This window comes from Astyanax mexicanus, chromosome 15, assembly GCF_023375975.1.
Source record: "Astyanax mexicanus isolate ESR-SI-001 chromosome 15, AstMex3_surface, whole genome shotgun sequence".
Classification (NCBI taxonomy): Eukaryota; Metazoa; Chordata; class Actinopteri; order Characiformes; family Acestrorhamphidae; genus Astyanax; species Astyanax mexicanus.
This window is the reverse complement of record NC_064422.1, coordinates 22,911,200-22,926,975: the sequence shown is the minus strand read 5'-3', so window position 1 is coordinate 22,926,975 and position 15,776 is coordinate 22,911,200. Positions and strand designations below refer to the sequence as shown.

General features: G+C 38.9%; 1 protein-coding gene across 2 annotated transcripts in view; it reads left to right on the top strand.

Moving 5' to 3' along the window:
- jmjd1cb (jumonji domain containing 1Cb) overlaps positions 1–15,776 on the top strand; it is a 172,049-nt gene that overhangs the window by 116,687 nt on the left and 39,586 nt on the right. For both annotated transcript variants that reach the window (XM_049464844.1, XM_049464843.1), the window contains exon 3: positions 1,365–1,478. In XM_049464844.1, coding sequence (XP_049320801.1) covers positions 1,365–1,478 — 114 coding nt within the window. The remainder of the gene's footprint in view (positions 1–1,364; positions 1,479–15,776) is intronic.

Genomic DNA, 15,776 nt, shown 5'->3' with positions numbered 1-15,776 from the left:
CACATTTCCATAAGTGGAAAATGTCTATAGCTTAAGCACCCTGTACATGATGTGCACTATAGTTAACCATGTTATGAGTTATCTGATCAATAACACTGCTGCTAAAATATAATCAATATTGATGTGACACCAATTCCAGTATATTAGTATAGACAGTAGTGTTTAGCACCAATGCTAACGCAAAGAAACGACTGACCACATATACTCTAACCCCCCCCACACACACACACACAAGCTCAAACTCAAGGCCTATTGTCTAGTGTTAAGTCAAGAGGCAAGAGACACCGTCCTATCATTTTACGCGGACATGAGCAACGTACTGTCGCTGTCGGAACGAGACCTCATATCTCCGGAACAGTAACCTTATAGGAGAAGCAGGGAGAAAATACAATACACGTTCTCAGCTTCAATGTACGCTAATGTAATGAGATGTCAATCCCAATCGTTTTGAATACAGTCATTTATTTTGGTTCATTCATCAGGATACCTCCACACAATATAACTTTATCTCTTTGTTTGCACCATTAGCATTTTACCACTTTTACATGATGTTTCCTTAATGCTTTCCGATATCAGCTGTGGGCTATTAAAAAACATTTCTAATGCTTAACTGCTACAAGGAGGGAAAATATTTTAGCATTAGCTGACGACTAACTGACTAAAAATACTCTTATAAACATAAGGCTAAATAATAATGTTTGTCATGTTTTTACTCATAGCTAGCAAACTAGGCTTAGGTAAATAGGGCTATTAGATATTTTTTTTTATTTTAGGGCAAATCCATTTCTTTTTTAAAATGTCTGTGTTTGTTTTTTCACATTTCACATTTTTAGATTTTTAATAGTTCTGTCAGGCAATTAATAAAATAATAAATTAAAAAAATAATTGAATTCATGTTCTAGCTAGCTGTTGGTGCTAAGCACTAACTGGTGATGCTAAGGGCTAACAGGCAGTTCTAACAGCTAGCTGGTGGTGCTAATGGCTAGACAGCAATGCTGAGCGCTAACTGGTGTTGCTAAGCGCTAGAGGTATTCTTACCCACTACTACCAAGCTAATTAGCCTCAAATTATGGACAGTGTGGTGGTTGAAAAACAGCTTAAAAACGGCTGATCTGTAAAAACAAAGTGTTATGAAGTTCCATTAAGATAGAATGGATGGATTTTTTATACACTTTAACAATTATTGATTTTTTTTCACACATTATTATTATTATTGCTGTTCTATTCTGCTGAAATGCTAAAGACAGAGAGAGACACATCAAAGTCAATGGTTCTGCTTTTGAAGCACGTGGATTCCCCTCACTTGTGTGCTGGCTCTGTAGTTAATGATTTGTGTGTGTCTGTGTGTCTTTGTTTCTCTACAGACCTTTAAGCCTCTGGTGGGGAAGAGTGTGCTGGGCTCCATCACTGCTGTGGAGTTTTTCTCTGACAGACAGCTGGAATTCCTGACAGACGACGGAGCATTCCAGCCCTATCAGGTAAGTCCACTGAGCGTGTGCGTGTTTGTTGTGGTTCTGTTTTTGCTCTGAGAGGTGCTAGGTGACACTGACACCTGACACAGCTCATTGACACTGATTATTTACATGTATAGTATCTTCCTGTATATCGTATTGGATTTATTGAGGCATCCTATTCTACTGCTGGTCTCTCTTGCAGTTTAGGGAGGGTTTTCTGAAACACTTGTCCTGAACCACAAGGACAAACAAATACCCTTTTTTATGAGAGGGGTTCAGACAGAGTTCTGTTTTCTTTTTGCAAAATAGTAGACTACAGTTTTATCCATTTAAGTTTCGTTTTTTAATAGTAAATAGATGGTATGTCAGTGCTGCATCACAATAAATCATCATCGTAAAAGTTGAGCATCTGCAATAAGTCACATTTGAAGATGTGCAATATCATGTAAGGCTAAATTAATAAAATGTTGAAACCTTTTTGCTCTATGATACAAAAGGCAAATGTACAAAATGTACACAACATGCGATGTTCACTAAAGGCAGGTTATACCTACCCAATATTTTATTTTAAAATTAATTTTACTCTTTTTAATCTTTGATCATGCTTGACCACTGACTTCTGGTAAAATATGGTAAAATTGTCTGCAAAGTATTTTTTTCCAGATATCATACATCCCCTTACTATTTGTCATTATTATTAATCTGCAGTGGTTTTAGATTTGTACCTTCCACTGATTGGTTACCAGCACTCAATACAGTGATGTGCAGTGGTTTGGACAGGATGTGTGTTGAGCAGTCCTGGTGTAGGAAGCTACAGATGAGGAGGAACTTAAAGGAAAATGTGGCATTACATTGCTTAACACAACAAGCAGCATCCAAAGGTGCCAACAATGCCATGTTCAGACTCTCTAAACCTTCAAATGACCTACTGTTAGGGCTAAGTGATATAGGGGAGTGGGGATCTTGATGTTCTTTAAATATATTAGCATTTCTCAATTACGATTTTTAGTTCTTAAATAACTTTTTACATAACAGTTTTTTATTTGAAACAGACAGCACTACCTAAAGTGATGCACAAACTATTGTTTCCTTATATATTTTTTGTTGTTTGAATAGTAAGCAGATCATTCATCCTTACACATAGATTTTGTATTAAACACAGTTCAAACAAAACATCTTTGTATTTCAGGAGAGAAAAAGTGTCAAATATAAATATAAATACTGCCACATAACAGTAATTTGATTAATCAAATGAACTAAATTAACCTTAACACTTTTTAATACTGAAATTGATACAGTTCTGCAAGGGTTAATTGACAGTAATCTCTGCTAAGAATGTTCCGATCCAGTTTTTAATCTTGTCGATTTGAACACTTTATTTAAAGTGTCAGCTATTGTCGAACCTTCTATTATAAAACATAAAAAAAACAGTACAATTTAGCTAAAATTAGTTAGTTTTAAAAATGTATTGATTATGGTTTCAGATACCAGTTGCAAAAAGTAGCCTCAGTAAATTAACTTATTTTATATTTTAATATAACATATTTAAACTTAATGGTGTACAAGTTTGTCAGGTAAAAATACACACAGGTAAATACCAGTCACTACTCATGCAGCATTGCATCACTGTTGGCAGTAAAGCTAAACTCTTATCATACTTTTTGACATTTTAACCAGTTAAACACGTTCGTGAGAGAGTATTTTGTGCATACTTTTCTGATGGTGGTTAATTCATAGCAAACAACCAAAGTAAACAAACATGGAGTAACACATTTAAACAACCCATGTTTAGATGAAAAGCTTTCAGATATACAGTAGGTTTTTATTTCCCACTGTAGAATAGATCTGCAAATTGCTCTGACTTCTGAACACTCGCCTCACCGCCTCAGGCTGGAGATAATCTGTGCTTAACAGCTGAAGGAATCACTTGTTGCAGGGAACTTCATACAGTGACCAATGGAGAGGAACCCAAAAAGGGTTAATAGTAGATTAGATTAGATGATTAATCAGAGTAGAGTCATCAGGTTAATCCATTCTAGGAGGAATTTAGTTTCACTAACGACGGCTACAGTAGATCAGTGGCCCACTGATCACAGTGTTTCTGTTGACAGTAAGCACCCCCTCTCATTCCCCACTAAGCCACTCTCCCAGACTCCTTTATTTCCAGCGTTTGTAAAAGAACACAGTGATGCAGGAGCTTAGAAAGCAAACCCGTCAGGCACATGGAGAGGAGGGGTGTGTTCTCTCGGTTGTGTTCCTGCAGTGCTGGATTTATATGCACGTCGCATTTTAGCCTCTGTGTCTTACGCACGCCTCGGCACCATTTTGAAAAGCCATCTGCCAGCAAATTGCAGCCGTCTCCCTCCCACCTCCTAAAGTGGCCGCAACGCCCGCCATCATGTTGGCGCTGGAAAGAGAACTAATGTTTCGGATATATTGCGACAAACTGCGACGTGCCTTGCAGTTTATTGCGGCATGGGTAAAGAAAGCCCTAATACCGTAAATAAATTAAAATACCATCCATAATGCACTCAAATTTAACATTTGATTGGTCAAATTGGTCAAACAGCGTACAGTAAACAAGCATTGTGATTGGGTGTATGGCTTACTTGTATAAGGTTTTCCTTCATACTCCCTTCATAATAATATTATGTCACTTGATTTTACAAATATGATTAGTATTACAAGTTTGATAGTATTCTTTAAATAATAGTGGAGCGAGCAAACAAACAGAACAAACAAGATGCATCACTTCCTTTAGATGCTGTCAATTATTTAGGACTCTTGATATCAGACATTTGCTTCTTTAGTAAATAAAGGGAGATGCCAGGATAATGATGCTAACAAACTCTAAAAAAATTGACTTGATCTTGCTATTTATAGGTATATGTTTGAGTAAAATGATAATTGTTGTTTTATTCTATAAACTACAGACAACATTTCTCCCGAATTCAAAATTCAGTTCAGAAATCAGTATTTGGTGGAATAACCCTGGTTCATGCATCTTGGCATGTTCTCCTCCACCAGTCTTACACACTGCTTTTGGATAACTTTATACCACTCCCGGTGCAAAAAGTCAAGCAGTTCAGGTTGGTTTGATGGCTTGTGATCATCCATCTTCCTCCTAATTATATTACAGAGGTTTTCAATTAGGTAAAATCAAAGAAACTCATAATTTTTAAGTGGTCTCTTAAATTTTGTTCTAGAGTTTTAAATGTCTGCTTATGGAATTTGCCAAAACACTGCAAAAAACAGCTTCACACGACAGTTAAACATTCTTGTATGTACATTATACATTCTATAGAACAACCACTTTTGGTGAGTGTGAATTGCTTCTATTGCATATAGAGCCATATACAACTCCTTACATAAAACAACTGCCCATCATCCCATCCATGTATGTGCAGATACTGTGGATAGGTAGGTAGATTATTAGTTGGTCGAACCACATTTTAAATTACCTTAATTAGTCTCGGCCAAACGCATGAAGATCTGGAGGCATTTGGAGTGGATTAAGACATTTGTATGTATGTATGAGTGTATGTTTGCTAAGCTAAGATTGGTGATAGTGTAAGGCTAGTGTTTGTTAGCGTTTTTAGCCTTACGTCTCTTTTTCTAAAATGCAAAACTCTTCTTGGTTGATGGATCTGCATCTCAGGGAAATGATGAATCATTTTTTTTGACAAACTACCCCTTTAAACATAACACAAGCTCAGCAGTATACTGTGAGGCAGCTAATAACTGCTGCCTTTGAGTAATTACAGTTGTGTTTTTGATCACACCCTATAATGAATGATTTAGCTTGTTCCAGCCACACAACATCTAACTGCTTGCTATTTTGAAGCTCTACTTTGGAGGAGAAAAGAAGAATAAAAAGGATGGAGAAAGAGAGAGAGCAAGACAGAAAGAGAGGGAGAAAGAAGAAATGAGCGAGTGTGCCATGTGAAGGGTTTATAATAATAAAGCAAATCGATGTGTGATGTGCCATCCCCTGCAGGGCAATTTTAGTCTCTGTTTTCATTCGAGTTTCTCCTGGTGTGCAGCAGAACACTATGTTCTTGTCAGACTGCCTGGCCTTTAAAAAAAGAACACCCGCGCACACACACACACACACACCACTCACTCACTCACAAAATCACCACCGCTACTCGAAGGCTCACAATGGATGAGCCTGAAATGTAAAAAACATCTGGCTGGGTAATGAAAGGGCCAGAGAGCATTAAAAAAAAAAAAAAAAAACACAGAACCACACAGCTTCCACATCCAAAAGCCCTGCTTACTGACCAATGCCCAATGCCAGGGACAGGCAGAAACCCCCATAGGACATTAAACATTGCCACACTAAACATGCGGCTGCTGTAGTCAGTCCTCTTTGTTCACTTCTCTCTCTCTCACTCTCTCTCTCTCTCCCTCTCTTGCTCTCTTCCTTCCTTCATTCCTCAGTCCGTTCATGAGCCACAGCCTGTGAAATTCCTCCAGCAGAGCATTCCTCAAACCCGCCGCTGCCCTCCTCCCATCCCCGGAGGGCTTTGCTAGCATTCCTGAACGTGCCGCTTATTCATTCCACAATCTGCATTCTATCACTTTTTGATTTTCTTTTACTTTCCTTTTTTCCCTTCCTTCTAATGTTTGTTTTCCTTCTCAAAGTCTCCTGGGGTCATATGGTGTAGCAGTGATCATTAAGGATGAAATGATATGGAACTGTACTGTTATTATTGAGCAAAATGGCTTTCATGGTATTGTTGAATATTGTTTAAAGAGTTTTGCGTAGGTCATTTATTTATACAGGGTGATATTGACTAATATATCAACTTATATTAGCATGTCTTATGTTAGAACTGTACAACATAAATACAACAATATCTAGTATTGGGTCTTCCAACATGACAATGACCCAAAGCATACAGCCAGGATAACCAAGGATTTGCTCCGTAAGAAGCATATCAAGGTTCTAGAGTGGCCTAGTCAGTCTTTCTCGTAGGAGAAGTGGGAGAACTTGCAAACTCACAGGGTAGATAATTTTAATAAGACACATATACAATCATTACCACACACTGTACCCTCCCACTGTATTCCCAGTACACATGTAATACTGTGGCTTGAGGCATTTTAAATGCCTGCATAACTCCAGAAAGTGATGTTCCATCCATCTGACACCCCATCAGGCCTCGCTCGAGCTCTGATAACTCAAGTCACCTTGCCATGAGCACACTGACCCCTGTTCAGCTTCACTCACATGATATAACACCTTACAATTTCTTACAGGATTGGGCAGTATCAAGCCATCCCCTTAGGTCCCATTCTTTATTAGTGTATTTACTGCTGTTCTATGTCTTTTGGCCATGTAATTGTGTGTATTTACACTTACACATACAGATACCCTGCAACTGCCAGACAGGAACAACATATGGTATGTTGGGACTGATTGGCAGTTGTATGGTAGCTGTAAGATGCTTGTTCGATCCACCATTTGCTTACCATTACTGTTGTAGCGTAAACCAACATGTTTCCCCAAACAGCTGATACATATGAAAGAAGCAGGCAGGTCTTCTATTTGCACTTTCCAAGGTCAGATGCATACGTAAAAAAAAAAATAAAATAAAATAAAAAATCTTTTAAAGTCATATTAGCGCTGGATGTAAATCTTCACAGATTTCTCCCCTGAAAACTGTTTATTTGGATGAGTAACACACTTTCGTTTATTTACAGTGAGCTTAGATTTCCAATATTAGTTTATTTTAGCAGCAATGCACTCTACTGAGGAACCCTGAGTGTTCTGCTAACCCAGGGCATTATCAGCTAGTGGTTCGTCCTACGTAGCTTGTTTTAACACGGTTAAACTGCGGTTAGCGGCTAATGCTAATACTGCTCCAGCCTCGGTGCTGGAGAAACTTCACAGAAAATTCTTTATAACGCTGTACTTTAGAGGAGTGGCTTTACTGCTTCTTACAACCTGACTGGTAAAATTCATATATAAGATACAAAGGATTATAAGACTTGTTTTATCTAGTATTCGTATACATCTATGTATCTCTGTGTGTTACATGTGTGTATCTCTGTGCTTTACAGGAGCCCTGTAGCAGTAGACTATTTTAGGTCCACAGTCACCAGAATGATTCACACATGACTCAGTATGACTTTTATTGCTGTTAATATCACGGTACATTATTAAAACTGGTTAGGGCCCCGTCCGGTGCTTATTCAGTGAGCTGAGCAGTGGGAGGTGGCTGGCATTTCCATGCCCTCTCTCCAAAAACCAGGGTGGGGGTGCTGAACTATTGCAATCTGTTCAGCATAAAGACTACAATAGAGCCTCTGTGTAGGAGGCCAACTGGCTGGAGAGCTGGAGAAGGGGATAGAGAGAGAGAGAGAGTTGGGAAGGAAAAGTGAACTCTTGTGTTTCCATGTTAGTCAGCTGACTCCACCATCATATCTATCCATCACAGCAGCTGCACTAAAGCAGGTGACATAATGAAGTATTGATAAGTATTGCTAGTATCTATGTTTGATGTTATGAACTCCTGCTGCAACATGACTGAAATGGTATATAGTGTGGTGTGCTTTGTAACTATGAGAAGAACCATCTATTTTAATAGGAACGGTCTTTTAACTTGCATTCATAATCGATTACATGCCCAATTCCATTTTACCACTTAGCCCTACCCATCTGTTTTGCATGTGCATGACTAGAGGTAGGGTGTCTCAATTCTTGTCAGGATGTAGAGAAACAGAAACAGAGGACTATGAGAAAAACACAAATTTAAGTATTTTCTTTGTAAAAATGGGAACAACCACTATATTACCATATTTAGCGTGTTTCTGTGTTTTATGGGCATTTTCTTCATAACCAACAGGAAAAAATGCTAGCAGTTTGTCTATGTAGCTATATAGCCCAGAAAATATTTGTATATAGTGGTATGTATTCTGAACAGATCATTCACACTTAAAAAACGTTTGTGTTGTTTAATTATAACAATCTTTGCCACCATTAACTTAGAAGCCATTAACACAGAATTTAACTTACTTTTTCTAGCCTGCATTTGTATGTTAATTTTATGTGCTAAGTAGAAAACAGGTTCTTAGTTTAATTAGATGCATAAGTCGTATTTGTCTACAATTGTGATTTAGATGACCACCAGACTTATTAAGAACAACCTTGAACAAACTAAATTTCTGCATTGATTACAAATATGTCAGTATCAGCTGATGTGTAAAAGGCTCCATATAACATATCCATATTGTTGTGTATTTAGCGTCAAGAATGTGCAAAACAACTAGAATTTAATTTTTTTTTATGAAATTGTGATGCAGAGTTAAAAACAGCTATCAAATTACGTAAAAAATAAAATAAAAATAGAAATTGCATTCCTTGTTTCTTATTTTCCATTTTTCTATTTTTATAATAGCGCTGGTGTCTTCCTTGTTCTTCCGGACTGTGCTCAAACTTTTGACCCGTACTGTATAGAGGACACACAGTGTAAGGGTGGCACTGAGCCAAGCACTCAGTGACATTGCTGCACTGGAGGAGGTGGGAGGGGGAAGGGGCTTGCAGCTGTGTGTGAGTATGTTGCCTCTCTATGGCCTTGCCTGGCAGCACCACACACACAACAACCTTTCTGTCTGACCCTGCGGTGGTGGGGGGTGTATGGAACGGCCACACATTTGTGCATTCCCTTACACACACACACACATACGCGCAAACCTCATTTACAGAGGAGACATACATCAATCTGGTACATGCACAGCCTGTACAGTTTAATGAAGAAACACTCACACACACACATTCTCACAATCTCACGTTACAACGTCTACATGTCACATTCGTAGCCTGCACACAAAATAACAGAGCTATACTGAGACAAGCTAACATGCTAACAAAGACCTGCTTCAGTGTAGGTTAACCAGTTCCTCCACTCCAGTGTTCTGTATATGATCCTGCCAACAACTCCTACTTCTATATGCTGCACACGCATGCTCTCGCTCACACACACTCACGTTTATTACCCCAGCAACAAGCCTCTCTCACACACACCATCCGCCTCATGCGTAGTATTGCCATAGCAACAAGAGTGCCGTCTCTGCACTCCAACAAAGGCGTCCACGTGCCAGCGTGCCATTTTCCCCTCCGCTGCTCTTTAATTCCAACTGTATTTACCATCGTATTATAACACAGCTCCGTCAGGCTTTTAGCACCATTATCATCTGATTACTGCTGATCTCTCTCTCTCTCTTTTTCTCTCTCTCTCTCTCTCTCTCTCTCTCTTACTCCACGTTCTCTCCAAATTCTGTCGTTTTCATCTTGCCCAGATTGTCTCTTAGGTTTCCATTTTAAGTGCAAAGTCCTTCTCTGAAAGGCAGCTGTGAGAACACTCTGTCTCTTCTTCTTTCTTTCTCTCTTTCTCTCAGTCAAGCTATGCATCTGTCCGTCTCTATCTCTCAATTTCCATGTCCACTTGCATGTTTCTGTCGCTTTGTCTCTTACTGTTTGTCTCTCTCTCTCCCTTTGTCCATAACTGAGTCTCTATCTCTCTGACCATGTCTGAGTGTCTGTGTCCGTATTTGTCTGCCTGTGTTTCTGTGCCTCTTTCTATTCATGTCTCTCTGTCAGTGTCTCTACTCTCTATTTTCACGTCCAGGTGTTTGTCTCTGTCTTTGTCTCTCAGTGTCTGTCTCTCTGTCCATATCTGAGTCTTTGTGTATCTATGTATCTATGAGTTAATTTTTTTTTTGCTGCCTACTTCTCTATCCGTGTCTCTCTATCCGTGTCTCTAACTCTATTTCCATGTCAGTGTGTTTGTCTCTGTCTTTGTCTCTCAGTGTCTGTCTCTCTGTCCCTCTGTCCATATCTGAGTCTCCCTATGTGTCTGCCTGTGTCTCAGCCTGTGTCCAGGTATTTCGCTGCCTACCTCTCTATCCATGTCTCTCTGGCAATCTATATCTGTGTCTCTCTCTATGTCTGTGTCCTTGTATATTTCTGTGTTTCTGTATTTGTGTCTATATCCGTGTCCATTTCTCTTTGTCCAAGTCTGTGTCCCTGTTTCTTTGTCTACATCTGTGTCCCTTTCCCTGTACATATGTGTGCATGTCTCTCTGTTTATATCTGTGTCTATGTATCTGAAGTTGTCTTCGTTAATCTCTCACGCTGTCTCTTTTTGTCCGTTTCTCTCCTCTCGTCCGTGTCCATTTCTATTTTTTTCTGTAATCTTTCTGTGTCCATGAACCCCCCCTCCTCTCTGTCTGAGTGTTTACTCCTCTGTCTGATGCAAGTATTGTGTCATCTCTCTGGTGCTGCTCTGCCTCCATGGTAACAGTCTTCCATCTCCTGCTTATTTTCACTGCAGCAGCAGGACCATGTTTCTGTGAAGTGGACCTTATAGAAGAAAATATATAAAATATAAAAAATAACCCTTTGCAGTAAAAAAGTTTTTTTTTTTCCAATAGAATAAGACATTCTGAGCAGATAATCATGAACCTATCTGTATATGAACACCACCCAGTTGGGAGCAGTACTATTAGGATGCGTTGGGCATTTAAAGATGAGATTATGTGCACATTATCCAACATCCTGATACCACTAACACTCTTATCTTGCTTGATTTTCTTGCATTTATCAAAACTATTCATAAAAAACAATTTTACAATACCCTTGAACATCCCCAATTCCTTATAGCTTTGTTCATATAGTACATTATAACAGTATGACTTTGATCATTTCTTGTAGTCTGTTTGTAACAAAACTGTAAAGAGGAGCTGCTTCTTCAAAATGGAAAAATGCCTCTAAATGGAAGATGAAATGGATTGCTGTGGTTTTGATATGACAAGGATGCTACAGTCTGTCTGCTGTATTACTTCTCTGCTTTTTAACCTTTTATTTGTCTTCTATATGTCATTTGTTCATTTCCGTACATACCACTCCAGTTCTCTCCAACGAATGTCCAATATGAAAGATCATTACTGAGATCAAAGGCTGCTTTGTGATTTCAGGATATACCCTTGTTTTTGTTATTTTCTCTGAAGCTGTATTAAAAGGGTATGTGTGGCTGCTCTCCAGGCTGCAGCTCGGCTCTTGTTAGATTATTATTATTTTTTTTTTATTTGTTATCTGCATATCAGGTCTGGCCTGCTTTTTTTTTTTTTTTTGCTGTCACAGTAATTACCAATGAGGTGTAATTGCTCAGCAAAGCACAAGATGTGAAATTGACCTGTTAGCTTATGGAGAGGTTTTTAGTTTCCTGTCCCGGAGCGCTGGAGCTTCAGCATCCCTTGTGAAAGCGAGAACTGAAACCAGAACAGTGCAACGACATCAATCAGGCGGCTGCAGGCTTAGAAAAAGCCAGAGAGAAAGAGTGGAAAACAAGCAAACGTCAGGCTCTGGAAAGTAGAAGGAGAACAGTGAGGAAGAGACAGTGGAAATGGAAAACTTGAGAGTGGAGGACAAGTGTGCGAGTGTGAAATTGCAAATTTTCCACATATATTACTGTGGGTCGTGCCAAAAGTCATGGGATAGAAGTCTACAATTTGATAATGAAGTGTTACCTCAGAATTTAGCTTGGAAATGCTAATAGAAGTATGAGTTCTAAGGGGATGTTAACATTACATTTATGGCATTTAGCTGACATTTTTATCCAGAGCAACTTACATGGTCAGTGTAGTGTTGGGAGTCTTGTCCAAGGACTCTTATTGGTGCAGAGCAGCATTCAGTCACCCAGATTGGGAATTGAACTGCAGTCCCCTACATGTTCAATGTTTTATTAATGACAATATTTCAATATATATTATTTACAGCGTTCTTCACTGACAGACATTCATTACACGGCACATTTACATAAACTGGCAAATTAGGTTTTTTTTCTCCCTCCATTTGTAGCTCTGGAAAGAAAATTAAGAGACCACCTCAGTTTCTGAATCAGTTTCTCTGATGTTGCAATTTCTAGGTATATGTTTGAGTAAAATGAACATTGTTGTTTTATTCTATAAACTACGGACAACATTTCTCCCAAATACCAAAATAAAAATATTGTCATTTAAAGCCTTTATTTCAGGAAATAAAAAACAGATGCAGAGCTTTCAGACCTTAAATAATGCAAAGAAAAGTTCATATTTATAAGGCTAGAAATCAATATTTGGTTTAACAACCCTGGTTTTTAATCACAGCTTTCATGCATCTTGGCATGTTCTCCTCCACCAGTCTTACACACTGCTTTTGGATAACTTCATGCCACTCCTGGTGAACAAATTAAAGCTTATTTTTTTTGCAAATCTGTATGTTGTGGGTGTTCTAAATAGTATTTTTATATGTGTGTTGATATGATCATTTATTTTCAGTTTGTGATATCATTTAAATCTGGCAGTTTCTCTTTACCTTGTCTTAGCATTGTGTTACTAATGAGCCAATAACATTGCTTCAGCATTAGTTAGCTAGTTGGAATCATTTTAAATCATTTTTTACGTTGAATTACTTTTAATGTTGAGAAGGTTTGCTATCTGTACTCTGCTCTTCAGAAAAACAATAAATAAACCAGCAAATGTCTGTTTTGAAATATCAGTCATTCTAAACTAATAATCTGTTGATGTAAGGAATAATATGATGGTTAAATACAGAAATAATTCTTTGGTTATCAAGCAACCCAAGGGAAGTTTTAGGAACTGATTATTCAGTATTAAGCCCAATACCAAAACTCTGAAAACAGTACATGTTTGTGTGGTATCAAATTTGATTAATATATGTACAAAATTCTATTAATACTTTGTCTTGCTGTGTCCCATGGAAGTTGAGGCCTACAGGATATCAAGATTCACGGCTCACTATATATGGACACTTTTAGCCAGATGCCACCAGTCACAATAATTTCCACCCACTGTGCTGTCCACTATAGGTGTTAATACATTTTGTTTAAGTATCCTAGGATTTCTATTTATTGATTTCTAGTATCATGACATCCTTACTTAACCTTAGTAAACTGTATTGTTACATCTCCTCGTGTCTCGTCTATTGTTCCGGGTTTTAGTGCTTGATGATGCACACAGTTGAGAATAGATATCATGTATTGAGCTCATTTGGGTCGTCTTGGTTACACCGCAGACTGAGACGCTCTGAGCAGACAGAGTGGTGATTAGCCGTCCCAGGGGGTCACAGGAGTTCATTCTGGCCGTGATTTCAGAGCCGATTGCTTCCGCCTGCTGTAAAGAGCAGCCGGCGTTAGTGCTGTCATAGTAGCGGCGGCGTGCTAATGTCATGGATAATGAAAAGAATCAGCGGGTGAGAGAGAGAGAGCAGCGGAGGGGAGAGAAAGATGGAGCATGTTGTTTTCTTTTTTCCTGTCCCTTGCGTCAGTGCTGTACAACCGCCGCTAAAATGTTCTTCTCTGCTGATAAGAGCCCTCACCTCCGCGGGCCCAGATGGCCACAGGGCTCTCCAGCAGGCTCTGCGTCGTCCCCTGTGTCCTGGAGATCTGCTGTGAGAGCAAACGCTGAGGAGATCTGGTAGTATTCTGTTGGTGGCATCAGGGATTAGTTCTGAATGCTAGTGATGCTAATATAGAGAATGTGAGTAAAAAAAATATAAATTTATTTTTTATTCAAATGAATGTGTGTAAAGGTGATTAGGCAGTGGTTCATTTTGTGTTGTGCTTAGAACCCCACCCACTTTGTTATACTCCTTTTACCCTCTTCTCCAATGCTTAGGACCACTACAGACAGGTATTATTTGGGAGGTGGGTATATGACATACTGGTGCTGGTGTGCATCAGACACAGCCGTGCTGCTGGAGTTTTTAAACTCTGTGTTCACTCACTGTTTACTTTATTAGAAACTCTTGCTTAACTACTATATAAAGCTCTGGAAACAAATGAGACCACTTAAGCTTCTTTGATTTCACCAAATTGCAAACCTCTTGAAAATAATCAAGAGGAAGGTGGATGATCACAAGCCATCAACCCAAGCTAAACTGTTTGATTTTTTTGTATCAGGAGTGGCATAAAGTTATCCAAAAGCAGTGTGTAAGACTGGTGGAGGGGAACTTGCCAAGATGCATGAAAACTGTGATTAAAAACCAGGGTTATTCCACCATTGATATTGATTTTAGAATTCTTAAAACTTTATGAATATGAACATGTTTTCTTTACATTATTTGAGGTCTGAAAGCTCTGCACCTTTTTTGTTATTTCAGCCATCTCTCATTTTCTGCAAATAAATGTTCTAAATGACAATATTTTTATTTGTAATTTGGGAGAAATGTTGTCCGTAGTTTATAGAATAAAAGAACAACGTTCATTTTACTCAAATATATACCAATAAATAGTAAAACCAGAGAAACTGATTCAGAAACTGAAGTGCTCTCAATTTTTATATTGAACCATAACCCCTGTTTCGTAGTATGTAAATACTGTTTATCATTATTTGATCTACGTCATTCTAAATGTTCCTGCTTTGTGGTGTTTAAAGTAGGTCCAGTGTCCACTAATAATATAGTACTATTATAAAAATGGATGGCTCTCTCTGGCTATCTAGCAGTTTGCAGTAATTGTGATTTACGACATGAAATACTAAAATAGATTTTAACAGGGTTAGAATTTGGATGTTTCTAAGACACAGTCTTTTGGAGGCTTGGCGAGGTGTTCTAGAAGCTTCCAGAAGCCACGGCCAAGCGTTTTGGATGTGTGTGGAGTGTTTGCGGCACTTGGCCGGGACCGCGGTAAGGGACTGGGACTGACACACCCAGCCATGTTCCCAGAGAGAGAGAGAGGGGAAGGCGTGTGTATCTGGAGCAGAGCTCTGGATCTGGAAGCAGTTTTCCAGTTTCCCCAAAAACACCACACCTCCCTTATCCCTCTGTGTCTTCTATGCCGGAGCCATGTGGAAAATTCTGTAACACACACTGCCATTAAAGTGATGGATGTTGCAGGAGAGAAAGGACGAGAGGGTGTTAAAAAAAAGCAGGAGAGGGAGAGAGAGAGAACAGGATGTCTGCTCTGCCCTTCAGATGAGGCTGTGTGTGTGTGAGTGTGTGAGAATTGAGGGTGGGGTGGGCTGAACACTGGGAGAAAATTGAGGGAAGAAGCTGGAGACTGGGAGACAGATTACAGAGCTGTGTCCATTAAAGAAGAGCTGCTATATGATGAGATGAGATTGGAGCTCTTTCTTCACAGCGAGACTCAAACATAGTATAATATATAGTAATTTAATAGGGATTGTGATTAGGATGTGATCAGATTTCCCATATTGATATTGCAGAAGGTTATGAGAAGCAAAATTAGCTACATTTACATTGTGCTGTGCTGTAGGCATCCTGACCAGTAACACTTTCAGATCAGTGTAGATATG